The 20459-nt window shown below is 46.4% G+C and overlaps 1 protein-coding gene across 2 annotated transcripts; it reads left to right on the top strand.

Annotated features, from left to right (window-relative positions):
- Positions 1 to 3366: 3366 nt before the first annotated feature.
- Positions 3367 to 18345, top strand: SALL4 (spalt like transcription factor 4). 2 transcript variants are annotated; one of them, XM_061441394.1, is made up of 4 exons: positions 3367 to 3606; positions 11346 to 13880; positions 14523 to 14830; positions 16201 to 18345. In XM_061441394.1, exons 1-4 carry the CDS (start codon positions 3537 to 3539, stop codon positions 16621 to 16623), a joined length of 3336 nt encoding a protein of 1111 aa, XP_061297378.1. In that variant the 5' UTR covers positions 3367 to 3536; the 3' UTR covers positions 16624 to 18345. The 2 variants fall into 2 exon arrangements, with proteins under 2 accessions (XP_061297378.1, XP_061297379.1); XM_061441395.1 differs by lacking the exon at positions 3367 to 3606 and adding an exon at positions 4050 to 4262.
- Positions 18346 to 20459: the final 2114 nt, after the last annotated feature.

Raw genomic sequence — 20459 nt, 5'->3', positions numbered from 1 at the left:
TACATAAGAGTCTTTCCCCTCACTCCTCAAGAAATAAAGACATAGGTAAGACACAATGCGACTAGGAAAAGGCATTTTTATTTACATTTAGAGTCCGAATATATAGGGAAAAAAAAAAAATTAAGTGTTAAGCTTGTGTGTTCTTCCCAGCAATAAACTGAGCTGACTACAGTAGGACAGCACAGGACTAAAGACAATATTCTTTACCTTGGTGGAAGTTAGTGAGTGTGCCTACAGAGATATATACTTAAATATATACATGCGTGTATATAATATATACATCTCCCCACAAACACGCTTATCTGATTTTCCATAGTCGTAATCACTTCGCAGTGACATTCCTAAAGACAGGAATTTCCCGGGTTGGGCACAGCTGTGGTTCCTGCCGCTGGCAACAGTTTCTTGTGGCAATGAGTTCCACGTGCTCGTAACACAGGGTGTTAAAAAAGCTTCCTTTTATCAGGTTCGAGGGCGAGGCCGGGCCGCTGCTGGAAGCGTGCCTATCAAGAGTGATGCCTCGGCTCTGTTGGTGGTAGAAGATTGTTCCTCTGGACTTTTCTTACAACAATAAATAAACGTCAAGCCAGAAAAGGAAGCCTGCTATTTTTCAAATCCAGAAGCTGTAATCACACTAATCCATATGATCGTGCTAAAGCCAAGCAACATGCCTTTTGCATATGATGTAATCATTTAGCGTAGCCTATTTATAACCATCGACGGCTGGGAACACCTTCCCAGGAAAATATAATCAGGAGAGTTTTTCCTTGATCGCATTCCTCCTCTTCCTCCCTGTATTTTTCAGTTAGTTGTGCTCTTTTTCCTACTTTTGCTGTCTTCCCACCCTTAAATACAGCAATGTCCCTTGCTTTTTTATTTTTCGTTTTAAACTAACGCTTTCCACTCCTTTCAGTGTGTTAGAGCCATACTGAGTGAAATCCCAGTCCTCTGAAATCAATACCAAAACTTCTATTGATTTCATATAGTAGATTCTTTTAAATTCAGTACAAATGCTCCACATGACTCATCTATTTAAAATATGGATCTACTGTACAGAGCTGTCTGTCTCAGCTGGATACATAAAACAGCATGTTTAATAAATTTGCCGGTGTGGTTTGGTAGCATTATATGTAATAGATGAAAATCTGTTGGTTGTACTAAGGAGGATACCAAGTGTAAAGGGGGAAAATTCATCAATGTAAATATCTATCTGTGGATCAATTGGTATCAATCTTGTTTAACAGTCTATTTCCTCAGGACACACTTTGGAAACAAAGAGCATTTCAAACTGCTAGTTAAACAAACAAATATATAGAAGCTCCTTGGGCAACATGCGGGTGGAGTAATCACCAGATAAAAATGGTCAGCGACCTTAAATACTTGTTAATCTCTTCTATTCTGTATTCCTAAATACAGTTTCTCTTGATGTAAAGTGTCCATTAAAGTGAATCAGGAGTGGGGGTTTGTAAAACCATTATTTTGCAAAGGAAAGTGGCCTGGAAAACAAAATTTGTCCCCTGACCTCTGTGTTCAATAATTGTCCAAGGAGGAGGGTAATGCCTTCTGCTCTGCAAGATTTTTTTTTTCCTAAGGTTTGTATTATCCTTAGCTAAATAAAAGCTCTTATGAGACACTGTAAAAACAGAAACAAACCCCAAGAGGATATATAACTAATTAGATCATGATGCGCTGTTTATCTTGGTCTACAATGTTGAGATCTTTCATGCCTGTCCCATGCAAACTACAACTCACACCTCCTCAAACATCCCCCCCCCCCCCCCCCCCCCCCCAAGAGATAATCCTGGCCAGTGCCATGACTGCTTAGCATGACTGTATGCGCAGGCTAAAGGTTTAGAATAAAGCATACGTTGTACAAAACACAGTGGGTTTATACAGTGAAAATGCTGGTAAAGTAACTGGTAAAATGAGACTGTGGTGTTGCACAATGTCCTGTGGCAGTTGCATGGCCTCAATAGGTATCATTGCTTCCTCCCACTGCCTTCCTGCTCGCTATCAAGACTTGGGTTTTCCACTCCACATCACTCTTTTGACCCGACCCCCCCATAATCTCTCAGGTGGATGTTTATCTTCACAGCAGCTCTGCACTGAAGAAACATCACCCTCCATTTGCAAGTGGGAAACTGAGGCACAGCCCCATGTAAATTGCTTACTGATGAATACAATAACAAGTGCATAGGGAGTCTGACTTCTGCTGAACCTAGATCTTCTGAACCCTTTCTAGGTGCCCTACTCTGAATCAACAAAAGCATCTCTTCACCAAACCAATCAATCTCTCCAGTGCCTTCCAGGAACCCATTTCGTTTTTCATAGATAGACCTGGGGGGAGGGTGGGAGTGTTCTACATGAAAACAAAGAGCAACCATGTTTCCCACAAAGACTGCGCAATCCACATATCCATATATTCCAAGGATCCTCACATTTTTGCTTAAGCAAGATCTGGCTGACTTCAGTGGGGGTCAGGGGGTGGAGGTGACTCTGTGCTACAGCACTCAGGGGCTTTAAGGCAAAGTAAATCTGAGACTTAACTGAGCTGGGTCCAGCAGTCAGTTCCAGCCGCATGGACTGTACACTAAAGTGCCACCCAGGGCCAGGGCCACCCAGCTAGGGCACGATTTAAATGTGGTGCTTCTTCCCACGGAACCCGACAGCAGGAGAGGGCAGTGAAAATGATTCCACTATGCACTTACACAGTCAGCTCAGTGCAGGAAAACACTTTCAGAGCGGTGGGGTTTTTCACATGAACTTTTTGCATGTCTTATGGGTTTTTTTTTAATTATTTTTTCTTAAAAATACTACTGGCTCGATTTTGTCACTTTCCCAGAAAATGAGACTTAAAAAGAAGTCTTTAAACAAGTGAACCAACGCAAAACATAATCACACGCCGTCTGGATCTGCTTTGAAAGCCCCTTAACTTGCCCACGACACCAGGAGACCCTGGGCTCATCCCCTCGGACAATCAGTGCTTTTCCCTTTTCCACCTTATCTAAGAAAAGAGGGAAAATCAGCATTGTCCGGGCTCCTGCTTGCTTAGGGAAGGAAAAAAAAAAAAAAAAAAAAGAAAAAGAAAAAAAAAGTAAAAAGGGGAAAACAGAAGTGTTTAAAGCACAATATAAACCGCGCAGGTGAGACAACAAAGGTATTGTCCCTCTTCAGCATGGAAAGTCGTGCTGCCGGGTTGTTTGTTTACTCGCGGGTTGGATCCTGCCCCCGCCGCCGGGGAAGGGGTGTCGGGGGTCCCGGCGCTGCCTTTGTGGCCGCTCGGGCGGGGCGGGCCGGGACTACATAGCCCAGCGTGCCCCGCTGCGCCCGGATCAATGGCCCTTATTTGAATAATCTGTGAGCCCTTGGACTCAGGCCAATCAGCTGTCAGGGGCCCATGATAAATCGCAATGCATTATTGATAATCATAATTACTCTGACATGCGCATTCCGCCCAATGGGGGTAATTTCCCAACTCTAGGAATTTGTTGTGAAGAGGAAAATAATTGCTACTATTTTGCTCCCGATGCTGGTGCACCATGTCGCGACGGAAGCAGGCGAAGCCCCAGCACATCAACTCCGAGGAGCAACCCCCAGATGCTGCAAGTGGTAAGGCGCAAAGGGGGGGTGCGCAGCCGCTGCGGTCCGGCTGACCTGATGCGCGGAGACGGCGGCGCGGGCGCTTCCCGGGGGCTTTTCCACCCTCGTGCTTCACCCCTCGCTCCTTTTCCCCCCTCTGGGCTCTGCCAGGAACCCGACCCCCAGCTACGCGCAGCCTTTGGGGGCCCCGAAATCCCCGCGGAGCCTCAGCGCGGGGTTGTTCCGCGGGGCTCCAGCCCCTCGTTATCTCCCGCGGCTTTGCGCGGCTCCGGGTGCAGTTTTGCGCGGACCACGGAGCTGCCCGAAAACTCCCTCGCCGTGCCCGATCCCCCACCCCGCCATGTCCAGCACCCCTAGTCCCGCGGAACTTGTGCCGGCCCTGCTACTGCTCTTGGGGTGCAGCCTCATGGGAGGTGACCCCCAAAGGGAGTTGGAGGGGGGAACGAGAGATTGTTCGGAATCTTCACAGTGGTAGTGAATGGCTTGAGTTTGGTTTCCCCGGTCTGCTTAGCACTTTCTCGGTAGTTATATGAGCATTTTTGTGGGGCTTAAAAAAAAAAAAAAGACTCGCTCGGACTATTTTTGTTGGAGATCATAATCGCCCTGGACCTTTTGTAGCTTGACCTCCAGCCATCTTTGATTTCCGACTTCCTAAAATAACTCCGGTGAGCTAATGTGGGATGTGCGTGAGCGCTTTGGATTTGGGCGATGTGGGGGGATTTTGGTACCGCAAATCACTGTCTGTCCTTTTAGGGGAGCTCCTAGCCCTGCGCCTTCCGAAGGGAAAAGTTACGAATTTGCGCTCAAATGAGCCTTGAGCTCCCGGGGTGGCGGCTGTGCCGGGGAAACTCTGCAGGCACTCGCCTGCGTGCCCCCTCCTGCTCCAGGAGCGGGGAAGGGCCGGGGGCTGCCGGAGCGTGCCCGGTTCTCCTCATCGATCAGCATCTTCCCGCAGCTGAGCTGCGGAGGGGCCTGGCGACTCATGGGGCTGCGATGCGGGTTCTTCCGCCCGGTACTGCCGCCCTTGGTCCCGCAGAGCCGGAGAGAAGCTCCTTGTGTGCGGGTCCAGCTCCAGATCGGGAGGAGAGCAAGTCCCGTCCCGGGTGGGGAAGGGGAAGCGGGTGTTGGGCTGACCAGGGGTGCGTTTGGGAAGAGTTGTTGTGTTCAGACACTTTTGTATGTGACCCAAGAACTTTCTCTGGATTCTCTGTCTTCCTCAGGGGCTGGTTTTTCGTGTTTTTTTTTTCCATTCCCAGAACTGATCAATACCAATGTACGTTACAGGAGCTGATTATTCCCAGACCGCAGGAGGTTCGGGCTCTTAATTTTTCCCTCCTCTTCCCCCCCCCCCCCCCCTTGAGTCGAAATGTGCGATTGTTGGGTCCGGTTAATGGTGACTTAAGAAACAGCAAGCTGGCCAGAAGGCAATAAATCCCATGTTTAATGCATGACTGTTTTCCTTTGTGCATATGGTTAGGTTGGGGGATGGAGGTGATGTTTCCACATGTAAATCTCTGCCCGCTGCTGGAAAGCCACCTCCGGCTCTGCGCTGAAACAAAAGGGTTAATAACTCCTGATGGGCTCGCTCGGGGCGGGGGAGGTGTGCGGGGCGGGGAGGATCGCTCCGCATCGCGCTCTCCGGGGCAATGGCCAGCTGCTTTTTTGTTGTTGGTTGTGGGGCTTTTTGTGTCCCCCTTTTCCTTTAACACCAGAACCCCGGCTGGAAATCCCTCCGGGAGCCGGGGCAGGGGTTGCACGGCCCGAGGGGGGACCTGCCGAAGCGTTCACCCCGCCTGGGGGGGTTGCATGGATGGGGCTGTGTTTTGTGGGTGGCGGAGCCGGAGACCCGAGGGGAGCGGGGGTCGCGGGGTTGCTGTGCGCCGCCCCGCGGCCGCGCCCCGCCGGACCTTCCGTGCGGGTGTCCGGGTCCGTCCTGCGCGATCCTTTCCTATGCTGCCTTCCGAAATGAACGCCGTGGCGATGGCTCTCACCGCCCTCATGGGCTCGATTTTCCCCGCTCCAGGTGTGCCCGTAAATAACAAGTGATGAAGCTGCAAAAGAAAGTCGAAATAACCGCAGGGATTTGTCTGGGATATTATCAACTACACACATAATCGTTATAACAAAATCAAGCCCTTCTCTTTTGCAAGTGTTCCCCTTTTTTGGGGACCCACCTCTGTGAACAATGCAGCGTGTTAAGAGGCTGCTCCGCTAACCTGGTGATCAATTAACAGGTCAAAAAATCAGCAGGTGGTCACGGGGGAATAATGCTACATACTGAAAATTAGCATTTTCACAAAGGGGTTGAAAATGCGCATTGTGCTGGATTGCTGCCATTAAAAATCTGATTCGGTCTTAAAAATACAGTATCAAACTGCAACTTTTGGGTTGTTTTTCTCAGGGTAGAATCGGAGGTTGCATTTATTTAAAACCTCGCTTGGCGCCTTGAGTTCTGCAGAAGTGGAGAGAGGGGTAAAAACTTTTGGGGTGGTTCTTAATTTTCCTATAATTTTAGGGTGCTCGGAGCTCCTGTCGGCGGGACAGGAGGGATGGAGGGAGCACCCCGTGCTGTGCAGCCGGGGTGATGCAGCAGTGCGAGGGTGCTTGGAAGGCGGGGGGCGGTGGGTTGGTTCGGGGGGGGCATGCCAGGCTTGTTTTTCCTTTTACGTAAGTGAAACATTATATTGGTTGTAGTGATGAAGCCTTTTTGCTGGGCTCGGCGGCATGTGACGTTTTGACAGAGCTGCTGCTCTAACCTTTGCCTCCTCCCGCTTGCTGTGGGTGGTAAGTTGATGTCAGGCTCACAATTAGGACTCTCATGCAATTGACCTTGGCAGCGGGGTTTGTGCCGTTTAGCTCGGTCTTAAACACTGTACTAGTGTTAAGTGTGGTCCGGGGCCGCCGCCGTTACAGCTGCGGGAAGCGCCGGTGGGAGGACCGGGCGGCGGGCAGGTACGGCGGGTGGCGCGGCGGCTGCTTCTGTGGGGGGGGAACCTCCGCGTCTTGGGTTGTTATTGCCCGTTATCCCGGAGCACGCCGGGAAGCGCCCTTTGCTCTGGAGCAGCCCCTGTCGCGGGCGATGCCCGGGTGGCCGCAAGGCGCGGGGGGCGCGGGGGCTCCCCGCCGTGGCCCCGCCCGGGGGGCCGGTCCCGGGCAGCGCGCGGGGCCGAGCGGGCAGCGCGAGGCGCGAGTGCCCTCCACCGACCGGGAGCGGCTCGGCGCCGCGACAGGTAACTGCGGACGGGCACCGGCAGCACGGGGCGGGGGTTCGAACCCTTTACGGGGTGTGCGGGAGCGGGGCTGCCGGGCTCCTCCGCTTGAAGCCAGCGCCTCTGATCTTCGCCTGATGCTGCTGTTGCTCCTCGGGCGTTTATTCATGAGTTTCTTCAGCCCTTGGCCGAATGCTTCTCTTGATTACGTGGATAGTCAAAAGGGTGAAGCAGTAGGTAGATAATGAGGAAAATTTAAAGCCTTGAGAATCCGAAAGCACGTGGAATCCTAGTTGTAAAGTGTAATGTGTCTTCCGGCTCATTTTGGGTAGAAAAATGCTGATAAATTCAGTGTAGAAAACATCAAGGCCTTTGTAAATTTCAGTAAGTTATCAGTCATGTGTGTTGCTTACTCAAGGCAGTGTTTTTTGTCATTGAATATTATTTAAATAGTGCTTTATAGGGGGAGAAGAAAAGAACTTTGGGACCGTTTAAGTTCTTGGAAGTCCTAGCTTTTCAGGTAGGAACAGGAAGAAATGGGGGCAGCAGGCAATTGATGTGGAGGTTTTCACATCTAGGACGGGAGTGGATAGTTGCTAATCCATCAGGAGTTAATTTTAACTGGGGAAGCGTAGGGTTATGTTAAAGTAAAAATAGTTTGTCAGATGGAGTCTGGAAAAAATAAGCTCAGCAAAGGTATCAAACTCTTTGGGGGGGGGGGGGGAGGGAAGGGGAAGGGGAAGCTTAAGCTTAAGCTCTGACTGTTTCCTCCCAGTTCAAGTGAAATATAATTTTATCATAGTTGGGGGAATTAAAATAGTCACCAATTGCTCAGATGAGTGGTAGCCCGTAGACCCGCGGCACCCTTTCTGAAAGCACATCAAACCAGACAGGCCTTAGTTCACTCCTCTTTTACTGGTTCCCTTTAAATTAGAAAAAAAATAATTTGAGCTGTGTGGATTTTATCAGCCTTCCTTGTCGATGACCGTCTTGTCCTACACAATAGTGGATTTTTTCCATCCATTTGCCAGTGATTCAATCTAACCCCCCTGCTGGGTTTACTGCATTCTTCTAACTTATTGGATAACTAGATGCTGAGAGATAACATTCCTGAAATTCGGGGGTGGGAAGATAAAAAAAAAACCACAGTAGAAGTCCTATCCCTGGGAAGCCTTTGGAGAGGGTTAAGTGAAGTGCACAAGCAATTGTGGCAGGGCTCTCGGTAAATCCCTGTGTACTGTATGTGGACAAGGAGGTTTCTTTGCAGAGAAAACCCCGGATTTCAGACCGTTAAGTTCATGTTGGTGCTGAGTGCTGGGGGGAGGGCAGGTTTGGGTAAATGAGGTGCTCTGATTGCAGGCAGTGGCTGCTCCCTCCAGGCTGGGGGGAGAGGGTGTAGAAATCAAGATGAAGAGCTTCAGAGAAACTGTTGGGTTTTTTTTAAAGAAACACTAAATTGCTCCTTTGTTATATTGGCTACTGCACAGTAACCAGGCGTCCTGCATCTCAAGCCCCTTTTTGAGATAGGGGAAGCTATTGCACTCATTTTTTTTCTAAGGTGGAAGGGAAAATGAGGTGTAACTCTTCCCTACTTGTCATGCAAGTCGCTACAAGCTGGGAATTGAATTTATTTGGCGTCCTGAGCCTTTACTGTCAGACAGGGCAGCTGGAAATTAAAATGTGTGGCAGTGGCAGCAAGAGCAGGCAGGGGCAGGGCTGATAATCTGCCTGCTGCTGCTGGACGCAGGTACTTTCAGGTTACTTGAGTTTCTCTGTCTTGAGGTGGCAACCAGTGCTTAGGACCAGAAAAGTTACCCTTGAAATTCCTCAGAACCGCAACAATCAGGAGCAGGGACTGTGCTGGAGAGTGGAAAAAGGGGCTTTGAATTTCATATGGTCCTATCGGTGGAAAAGAGGAAAAATAAAGTACTATCAAGGGAAGGGAGATAAATGATCAGATGCTTTGAAGCTGTTAAAGTTGAGGACTTGTCTAGACGTAGTTATCCTGGAATATCTCCTTAGGGGTGGGCAACAGTCTTTCATGCAGACATTTGTATTCCACTTGAAACATTTTACATGGCTACTGCAGAGGTGGAAGCTGCAGAGTGAAATGCATGTGCTCACGGAGGAGAGACTGCAAGGAAGAGCTTTGTGCTTTCTAAAGTAAAACCTACCCTTATTTTGCAACATGGGGAAACTGTGTAGTTCGGCCTGTGCGATTGACTGTTTAAGCCCCAGATGCTAAAGGATCTGGAAAAGAGGTCTTGATGTTTTAGCCTGTTCTGTGAAATATCTATTGAATTAGATGGAAATGGTTAGGAAAGTAGTAAAGACATCTTGAGCCAGTGTACAGACTAGTTACGGAAGCATCTTGTATCTTTTTCAGCAACAGTGCTTGCTTTCCCATTGTATCTGCTTACACTCTTGCAAAGATAAGTTTAAAACCATCCATTTTTTACCTCGATTTACCCTATTTTTATTGACCAAGTTCTGAATCATGTATTATTTGTACTTGTCTGCAGACTAGATTTGTCTGCATATTTTCCCACAGAGTTAAATCAACTGTAGAGGCATCAATTTAATGCTATTTGGGGTGGGAAATGTGTGCTAACACTATGCTTTTACTTGTTGGGCTGAAAGAGAGGAGGGGAATAGAAGTATTTAATTCACCCTGTTTAGATTTGAGGGATCCAAACAGTTTTCATCGTAGCTGTGCTGAGAACACATTTCCTCTCTGCTGAAAGACTTGTAACCCTGAAGTCTGTATGATTAACAGAATTGCATGCATATAGATTTGGGTCTGTTGCTCTGTAGACCATTGCATAACGGGTCTCTGATATTTGCAGTTGATCAAGTTGTTTGGGTTTTGTTAATAAATTTTCATATGTACTTCCTGTCACTCAGCATTAAGCAGTTGAGATTGATTTGTCATCAAATCATATAATACATATATATAATACATGTATTGACATATAATACCATTGTTAACCTAATAAATGTCAAGGTTTGCAATATCCTGCCTTGCAGAGCTTTTACATTACCCCAGAACAGTAAGTCAACATGGGTTGCTGCTTGGACATGCTTCCCCTCCACCCTGCCATGCACAGGATATACACATGTATCAGATGTGTGGTTCAGTTACACCTTTAAAATGAAAGCCGCAAAAAGCTTCTGTGCTTGCAGAGTCTTCTGTTCCCTTGTAAAGTGGCGTGGGCTAGTAACGTGGAACCAGAGCTAAGCCCGGAGGTGAATTACTCGGGGTGCAAGACCTGAACAGAAGAGATCTTGTAGTACAAATTCTCAGTTGTGGTTGATAATCTGCAGTGTTCCCCACTGGGTGCATGGGAGGTGAAATACTTGGGTTACTGCACCCTTGGCACCCATCAAGATGGGACCAGTTAATGCGTGTTACAGGACATTTCACCTGATGGAGGCTGTAGCACATCTGCAGTCCTTCCCACTTCTCCCTCAGCTGTATGAGCCCAAAGCTTTCCCTCCTGAGCTCTCCGGCCTGCCGTGTCCCGAATGCTAGCATGCCTCGAGCCGGGTGTGAGTTTGTTGTTCGTAGGATGGCTAGGCTGAGCAAAAACATCCTGTTTGGGTTTAGCATTGCTCTTCACCTCTCTTCCAGTTACGAGAGTTCCCTGAATGCTGGTTTTTTTTGTGTCCACGTGCAAATTCTGCTCAGTCTGATGTGTGTGGTGCTGGTGGAGGAAGGGCAGGAGTGGACTTGCAGACCAGCTCTACTTTCCTTGCCCCTCCCTGAAGTGGCAGAGTTGCAGATGCAGCTTGAACGGTGTCCTCAGTGGGTCTGAAACAGCTTCGTGTGTTTTGCACAGGACTTGGTGCTTCGCCGCCTAATAATCATCAATATCGTTGTGGGGTTCTGTAAGTTAATCAGCTTTCCTTTACCGCTGTGGCTTTTACACATCTTTTTTTGCGAGTGTGCTTTTGAAGCGGTGAAAAGTTGATACTGGACTTACTTTTGCTTTTGTCAGACTTCTTCAGTAGTAATCACTTCCATAATGTCGGAGTAGAAGTTGCTTAATAGATCAGTGTACAATTAAGAACTGCTCTCATGTTCCTGTGTTAACAATCTGATGTGAATTTCTGAGAGGTGGTTAACAAAGAATTATAAACTGAAGTGCAAACACCAAAGAAACTTATGTGGTGTTTTGCTCAGTTTTAAGATGCTTTCTCTGCCTTCCTTGTGTTCCTTTTAAACCGATTTGCAGGTGCTAGATGCCTTGCTGCGCTGTTCCCTTCTTACCTCTATGAAGGGATTTATGATAAACCTCTTCCGATTAAGTCTTGGGAGATTTCTTTCATATTATCATTTTTATTGAAAATGGAATTCAGATGCAGATTTGGGGCTGAGATTCTTTGGGGCTACAAAGTGAATTGGCAAAACAAAGAGCAAAACTGATTCTGGTGTTTTGTATCTTTAACTTGCAATTAAGGTGAAGATGGTGATCTTAAGAATAGGAAATACTCAGTTTAAATCTAGGTATTAATAATGTGACTTTCTTTTATTTTAAGGGAGTCCACAAGACGTCCCAGGTGACAGAGATGGTGAAATGAGTTCCAAAAGGTGCCGCACGGAGGAAACTAAAATCTGTGAGAAATGCTGTGCAGAATTCTTTGATCTCTCTGAATTCCTTGAGCATAAGAAAAATTGCACTAAAAATCCACCTGTTCTAATCATGAATGACAGTGAGGGAACAGTACCTCCCGAAAGCTTCTCTGAAGGTTCCCTAGGGAGCTTTCCAAGTGATCGAATGGATAGCAGGGCACGCAAGGACGTTCAGGCAAAGGGTTGCACTGCTTCTATGGAGAAGAGAGAAGGAAAAATGGATGCTGAATCAGTAGGAGGAATGTATCTTAAAATAGAGCCCCCCGTCACGCCTGCGGCTCCTGGCCTAAGCTATCTACCAAAATCCAAAGTACCAAACACTAACGTGACTTTGCAGACAATACGTGGCACTAAAGTGGCTGTGAACCAGCGGACCTCCGATGCCATCTCTTCTTCAGCAGCCAGTTTTAATGCTATCCCCATGATCCTGGAGCAGCTCGTGTGTTTGCAGCAGCAGCAACTCCAGCAAATTCAGTTGACAGAGCAAATTCGCATTCAGATTGCCATGATGGCTCCCCATGCCCTGCATCCTTCTATAGCAGCTGCTACTGACCCACTGAAAGCTCTGGGCGCTCACATGTCTCAGCAGCTTTCGGCTGCTGTTGCTTTAATCGGACAGAAATCTGGAAGCCAGAGCCTATCACTGGAATCCTTGAAGCAAGGAAAACTACCTCATTCTAACACTGGTGTTGCGGCCGCCAGCTCGCTGGCTGCTGGGCTTTCCTCTTCCTTCCCCTTGAAGCCAGAGGCAAGCAGAAGCCTCCCTGGCTCCATCTCTCAGTTCCCAAATCCTTTGCTACCTCAGTCCTCCAGCTCGGTCATCTTCCAAAATCCACTGTCGGCTGTTTCTTCTGTTATAGATTCCTCAAAGAAGGGGAAGGGAAAACCTCCCAACATCAGCGTGTCTGAAAGCAAACCGAATGCAGAAGAGCCGTTCTTCAAACACAAGTGTAAATTCTGTGGCAAGGTCTTTGGCAATGACAGTGCCCTGCAGATTCACCTCCGATCCCACACCGGTGAAAGACCCTACAAGTGTAACATTTGTGGTAACCGCTTTACAACCAAAGGAAACCTTAAAGTGCATTTTCAGCGTCACAAAGACAAATACCCCCACATAAAGATGAATCCTTACCCGGTTCCTGAGCACCTGGACAATGTTCCCACCAGCACCGGAATCCCGTATGGGATGTCTGTGCCACTGGATGAGTCTAACCTAATAGTGGATAGCAAACCTCTCCTAACAACACTGCCTACCTCTGCAGCCACCAGTGCACCTCAGACCATCTCCAGCCTAGCAGGCATTAAGGAGTCTCTGCCTGGTACATTCTCAAGTGACCTGCAGTCAAGGCCTTCTCCAGAAAGTGAGGGTGGCTCTTCCTCATCAGGGGTGGTTGGTCATGAATCGGGAACAGAGCAGAGCTTGAGTTCACCGCGAGCTACCTGCAGCGTGAGCATCTTCCATGTAAGTGGGTCAAACGAGCAAGGCTCAGAAACATCAAAGCTTCAGCAACTGGTTGAAAATATCGACAAATCCACTGCTGACCCCAACGAGTGCCTGATCTGTCACAGAGTGCTGAGCTGCCAGAGTTCACTCAAAATGCATTATCGTACTCACACGGGAGAGAGGCCATTCAAGTGTAAAATCTGTGGCCGTGCCTTCTCCACTAAAGGGAACCTTAAAACTCATTATGGTGTCCACAGGGCCAATACTCCTTTGAAGATGCAACATTCGTGTCCTATTTGCCAGAAGAAGTTTACAAATGCAGTTGTGTTGCAGCAGCATATCCGCATGCATATGGGGGGGCAAATACCCAATACACCAATGCCAGAAAACACCAGTGACAATACTGATGTGGATGCTACTGTGGCTGAGAAGAACGGAGACATCAGTCGCCCAGATGAGATCGTGGAAAGCATAGAGATAGAAGAGGACCTGGACTCTCAGGATGGCCCAAGGAGTTCTTCAAAACCTCCTACTCCGTACGATGCACAATCAGAATCACCAGCCACCACGGCCACCTTCTCTGGTATTGCAGCACTGGAGAATCAAATGAAGATCGTCAACTCTGCTTTGAACTTGCAGCGACAAAGCAGCTTGAAGTCTAGTGACAATGGCTCAGCAGAAAGTGATGGCATGACAAATGATTCTTCTTCTGTGGCAGGAGATCCAGACTACCAGAATGGCAGGAGTCCTGCTGCCTCCGAGTCTGCATCGCTCCAGGCTCTGTCCCCAGCCAACAGCCAAGCTGAGAGTGTAAGGTCGAAGTCACCTAGCTTCAACAATCAAGAAGATACAGGCATGGGAAGTAAATCAGAGGGTCCTGAGAGCACTTCAGCAGAAATGGAAGGGATTGTTGGTGCTTTGGATTTAACTTATGGCAATATTGGTCGAAAGGTCATTAAAGAAGAGCCTGGGTTACATTTTGCAAATGGAGAATATGGTGAGTATTATGACAAGTTTTCAATAACTTGGGGTGGGGTAGTAGGATTGGAGGAAATCCATCTGTAAAAGGACCAACAGGAGTCAAAATCTCCTCAGCTTTCCCCTCTTCCTTGCCTTGTATCAAAATAGGGGCATGTGCCTTGTAAAGTTTTCCTGATTCAGTCAGACTCAGAATTCATTAAAATTCAGACTTAAGTTCTGTCATCTCCTGCAAGGGGTAGCACAAATAGAGGCCCTTAAAATAGATAGAATCTGTGTACTTGCTGTCTTTCATGGGATCACCTATCGTGCTCTAAAGATCTGTCAGTATTTTCATGGAAAACTGCTTAACCTAAGATTGTGATACTAAAACTTTGGAATATTTTGTGGGATTTTCAAACAATTTAGTATTGAGGCTAATGTTGACCTGAAAGTGAGCCTTTTGAATTCCTAAGATCACCAAAAAGGTAGGGTGAACTGATTTCTGTCAAAGCATCCTAGCAAGTGTAACAGCAACCCTAACATATGACTTCAGAGGGCTTTGCAGGTGTGCTGTTTAGGCACGTGCAGCTCCAAAGTCAGGGCCTCTGGTATCTTAGCCAGACTCAAGCTTGGAAGCAGGAGGAGGTTGGGATAAACGTTATCTGTGCTCTCTTTCCAGGTCGAAGTAGTATTCCAGCTGCTTTTGTTAGAGCTCCCCCAGCCCTCGTAAAAATGGAGATGCCCAGTGAGCGTCCCATTAGCACTAGCCATTTCATTGGCCCACCAGCTCTGTCCCCTGGTGTTGCCCCTCTTCTTGTGCCACGACCGAAATTCTGCCGTCCCGCCAAACAGCACATCTGCACTACGTGTGGGAAGAACTTCTCCTCTGCCAGCGCCCTTCAGATTCATGAGCGGACCCATACCGGTGAAAAGCCATTTGCCTGCACCATCTGTGGGAGAGCCTTCACAACAAAAGGAAACCTGAAGGTAAATCATCTCTTATGTTGTGATCTCCTTTGTAAGGCAAAGTCATACCAGAGATGAGATAACTGCTGCTAATACTTATCCTGCCTTTGGGGACAACGTTGATTTTGGTTTAGTTCCTCAGATGGTTATCTTTGACTTTTGTATCTCCTTCCTGAGTTTCTTCACGCAACTTACTAAACAGTGTGTTGAGATCACCCACAAAAGTGTTTGCTACTGCCCTTGACTTTCTTTTGGGTGGTAGCCCTTACTAAGCAGATTTTCGTTTGTATTCGGATGCACGGAGACATAAACTGTTCCATAGACTGAATGCTACAGAATTGTGCTTACAGTGTACATACATTACACCACACTGCTTGAAGCACAATGCAGGACAAGGAGGGATGAAACTGAGAGAATAATCCTGAGATGGCACAAAGTACTTGTGAATTGTGTTTAAGCACTTCTGAAGTGTAGCAGGTCTGTCCTTATTGTCAGATTAATCTATTTGCCTGTAAGGAGCCTGCAGGTCCCTCGCTCACTTCCTATGAGAACCTCTTCATGCTTTTCAGCCTCTTGCATAAATGCTGATGGGGAGGGAAAAATACTGCTGTTTGTGAACAGTCACTTGCTGGAAGCACTAGCAGTATGTTTGTGGTGTGGAAGACATTAGCTTAGATATAACCTCTCTTCCAAATTTCTTGGTGAGGTTTTTTTTGCATTAACTAGTGCTTTTTTTTCAATATAGTCTACTCACAGCAAATAATGTGGCTGTTATTTATCTGGGGGGAGAGGGGCATCTTTGCCAATGCCACTTACTATAAGTGTAAAAATACTGTCCTACAAGCACTTCAGCAGTAAACTCTAGAGAACCATGATGATGCTGGGCAGGAGAATGACTATCTTACACATGCCAGGAAGAGAATAAAGACAAGAACTAGCCAGCTTAAATACTTACCTGAATGCAAATGGAGCATACATGACTTCCTTTGAGCAGCTTGACTGTAAGCAAATTAGAACTAGAGTCATAGAATCATAGAATAGTTAGGGTTGGAAAGGACCTTCTGATCATCAAGTTCCAACCCCCCTGCCATGGGCAGGGACACCTCACACTAAACCATATCACCCAAGGCCTCGTCCTGCCTGCTCTTGAACACTGCCAGCGGTGGAGCATTCACAACCTCCCTGGGCAACCCATTCCAGTGCCTCACCACCCTAACAGGAAAGAATTTCCTCCTTATGTCCAATCTAAACTTGCCCTGTTTAAGTTTTAACCCGTTACCCCTTGTTCTGTCACTACAGTCCCTAATGAAGAGTCCCTCCCCAGCATCCTTATAGTATACAATAAAAGAACTTCAGTATTAATTATTCTTTTTTGTCCCCCTTTCTTGAAGGTCCATGTAGGCACTCACATGTGGAATAACTCTGCCAGGCGGGGAAGAAGGCTCTCGATTGATAACCCCATGGCTCTGCTGGGGAATGATCCCAAGAAGGTATCTGAAATGTTTCCAAAGGATATGATGCCTCCTTCAGTGAGCATTGACCCCACAGTATGGAATCAGTATGCAGCGGTACTCAGCAATGGCATAGCAATGAAGACTAACGAGATCTCGGTGATCCAGAGTGGTGGCTTACCTACCCTTCCAGTCAGCATTGGAGGTGGTTCAGCAATAAATACTGCTACAGTCTCCAAAATAGATGGGACCCAGTCTGGGACTGGTTCTGATACTGAGAAGGCCAGTGGTGCTGCTGCAGACAATGTGCCAAAACACCAATTCCCTCACTTCATGGAGGAGAACAAAATTGCTGTTAGTTAAAAACTCTAGTGAAGCTGACGTACAGAAAGAACGAATATATATACACAAACATATATTTTTAAGAGATTCCACTTCAGCCTCCTATTTTCCTATTGACGTGCAAATGATTTTATGGTTGTCTTTGTAAGAGTTGCCCAGAGTACAATCATGATATTGCTTTGCAAATAGTAAATAATAAAGTATAGGATTTCCTTCTATTTGGAAAGATGCGGGTCTTGCAAAGTAGTTCTTACGTGTGAGTAATGTGTACAGCCTTACAGAAGTTTCTACAACTTGAGATTCCAAAGGTTAGAATATTTACCTCTTAGTTTAGAGTGAAATACCTGGGGGATTTGAAATGAGTGGAAACAACCTACTGTTGACGGAAAAGCTTCTATTTACTGATGAGAAATGAAAACTATTAATGCGGGTAAATATCCTAGAATGTCTGGACCCTCTTAGGACTAGTTTTTCTGTTTGGATTTTTGGCTCTGTGTGGTTGCTGAATGTACTTTTTACTATAATGGCTATAAAAACTACAATTTTGTTTTATTCCTTTTCTGCCTCAGAAGTTCTAAGAAGAGAAAGTTGCTGTTTTTCTTTAATCATTGCTCCTAAAGACTTAATTCTCTGTATTGTTGACTGCTGCTTATTTAATACTACTACTAGGACAGTCCTTCAAATGTAGTGCCAAAACTCCCACTTCCAAAGATGTGCGGTTTTTCCTAGATGTTTTATTTCAATGCCGAGAGCCCCAAACAAGCATGGGTGGGTATGTATATACTTTTTTTTTTCCTCTCTTGAAAGGGAAGGCTTGCCTTGGGAAGTCAGGTCTAAAAGCTCTGCAAGGAATCTCAGGTGACTGTTGCAATTGGGCATGGGAACTGGTTTCCTTAGCAAGAGGCTTTTTGATTTTGTTTTTATTTTCATTTGGGTAATTTAGAAGATCAGTCTGTGTAAACCTGTATTTAAATATGAAGTATTCATGTTTAGGTTAAATGTTTTGTGGGTTTTTGGATGGCATTCCTTCTCTGGTCATTAAGTTTCTTGGTGGTCTGTGAATCTGCATTCTGCCAAAAATGGTAATTAATGGTCCACGTGTATTGTATGAAGGTTGCTGGGATAGTCATCTGGATTCTAAGTTATCTACCTCATTTTTTCCTTATGTAGTTGTAGTGTCTATTTTTCTATTAATGACCACTGTAATGAACTGAGATTCAAGCAGATGCTTCCATGCACTATCTGAAACTAAAACCTGATGTATTAGTGGAAGCACCTGAAGATTTACTGGACTGACCTTTCACTATTCCTCTAATGTCTGCTGGAATTGTATGTGTAATGGGATCTAAACCGGACTGGAAAGTGAGTATTTGGTATGGAAGGACTGAACGATGGAAAGAAGTCTAGTTTGTTGACTGCAGGAAATCTTCAAGTCCAGTCTCCGTTGTGGAAGGCCCAAAAATGCAGATTACCAAAAGTTTGTGTAATGTTGTTGCACCTGATTCTTGCTTATGATCTCTGTATGCCGAGTTGTGCCTTTCCTGCTGGACTTGTAAGTAAGAACATACCAGTACCTGTTTACACTGTAAGATGGATATTGTTACATAGGCCATGCGAAAGGCATCCCAATTGTCAAGTTTCTGCATTGTGAATGTATGACTTTTAAGAACTCTGTAGTTTTGAGTATCTACTGATGCGTTTCTGTTGGACATTTTGAGAATAAATTTTGGGATGGCTTTTTCATACTTAGTGCTTAAATTTTTCTGGCAAAGCATTTGTCTCCTGAAGAGCAAGAAGAGGCAGCATGCTGTCTCACTCCAGTGACTCTTAAAATCCAGGGTGCAGGGTTATGCTTTAATTTAGGACTTAGGTAGCAGTGGAAGGGTCTCCAAATGAGTTTCTTGGGAACAGTTGGGGTTTGATACAGGAACTGGTACCTGCCAGGGATGTTGATTCCCACACTAAAATGGAATGTGGGCAAAATAAACATAGGAGCAAAAGAAAAGGTGGGGTGTGGGAAGGTAGAAAGCATACAACACTTAGCTAGTCTGCACAGAACATGCAGTTGTTTAAGAGCAGCACTATAGTTTCAGGAGACAAAATAGCTGGTGCAAGAGAAGACATGACCCTGCTTTGTTAAGGGAAACCAAGGGATTATAATCTGAACCATGATAGGTGAGGAGTATAGCATGAGCTCTCTCGGTGGTGATAAGCAAAATAAATATACAGTTACGCTAGCGTGGATACTGTTCTCAGCCACTGAGCTAATAACCTGCTTTGTTGCAGTGTTGCTTTGGGTGCCCAGATGGGCTCACTGCCAGAGCTGCTCTGTTCCTTCAAACTTTGGGCTGGATTTCTGGCATGTTCCTTGTGCTGGTACTTCTGGGCACCATGTGCAGGATGTGCTGGCTGTGCAGGATTAACTGGAGCAGCACTGAGACCAGTGTGGTTTCAGAGGGGAGGTGTTGGGTTTACAGAAGAGCTGGATCGTATCTAAAGACCTAGCTGGGAAATCTCAAGCATGGGCCAGCTATGGGTGTTGTAAAGAAGTGGCCTGGCTTCAAAAGAACATGCCTGCTCTCTACTGTGGTATAGGCGATGCCATGAAAATATGCTAGCAGCAGGAGGAAACGAGCAGTTTTGCTAGCAGGAAACCTACAAGACCTGCTGCCCTGGACCTCTGCACCTTAGTAATGCCTGTTGATGTCTCCTCAGCCAAACACTGAGGTTTGGGATCCCTTCCTCTCTTAAATGTAGACTCTGAGCCTGTCTCATGAGTGCTGAGATCACATTACAACCTCATCTTAAAAAGTGCCTAAATGTAGTGCTGCCTTTTAGTGATCATCTATAAGAATGTAACTGTATATTTAGACCTTTACCTTCTTTAACTATTGGTCAACAGGTTAGAAATTAAGCGGAGATGAGGAGGGAGGAGGAATTTATTGAAACATGAGCTCTGGTCTAGAAATAGAAGGTCAGGAAATGGCTAGGCAACCAGGACAAGAAGTTTTGGCAAATAGGTGTATCATGTCCAGCATAGGGTGGCACAGGGGAATCCAGACTGAGCTAGGGCCTGCCTTGGCCAGACAGACAGCAGTGAAAATGAAACGATGTGACTTGGCACAGAGTCAGTACATGGCTTTGCTCTCCAGGACATTGTGTCAAGCTCTTGCTGTGCCTAAAGCTGTATCTCACAGCTCAGTGACAAGGCAGCTCCAGGCTGGAGCATAGCAGGATCCCCAGCTAAGCTGATGTGAGGAAGTCATGGATCTTATCACAAAACCTGAAGAACGGGTAGGACCTATCTGACCAGTGTCCCCCCAGCAGAAAGTGGGCTATGTCATAGGACTGTTTCTGCTGGAGGTAGCTGGCTGGAGCCTGTGTTTCTGAAGCAAGCAGGACTGGGAATTGGCTGCTTTCCCATGTACTAAAAGACAGAGCTGAACCAACACCTTCTGAAACAGTGTGGTGAAAACTGCCCTGGCAAGTGTGTACAGTTTACAGTAATGTTGCATCTCAACCATTTAAAAAGAGAGCTGATTTTTCCTGTGCTGATGTAAATTAGGAACAAGTTTACCAAAGCTAATACAGCTACACTGGTGTGAGTGCAGAAGTTAGCACGGTATGTGAGCTGTCTCTGCTCATTAGCTTTTCTTCTTGCCTAAAGGACTCTCCTGTTCTTATTTGTTAACTGCTTACTTTGTTCAGCACGTAGAGGATTTGCCCAGGCTGTTGCTTTTGTGTAAGTAGCATATTTACTTGTGTGAGCTAAGGTAAAGGCTGGCCTACTTAAAATGTTAAATTTAAACTTTAAAGTTGCATTGTTTAAAAAAGAAAAATAAAGTGCATTAGCTTGA

The sequence above is a fragment of the Pezoporus flaviventris genome, unplaced genomic scaffold, assembly GCF_033815535.1.
Source record: "Pezoporus flaviventris isolate CSIRO_AGI_PZ_B2104156 unplaced genomic scaffold, CSIRO_AGI_Pfla_v1 ptg000213l, whole genome shotgun sequence".
In the NCBI taxonomy this organism is placed as follows: Eukaryota; Metazoa; Chordata; class Aves; order Psittaciformes; family Psittacidae; genus Pezoporus; species Pezoporus flaviventris.
Note: the sequence above shows the minus strand (reverse complement) of the source record. Positions and strands in the feature narration are given on the sequence as shown.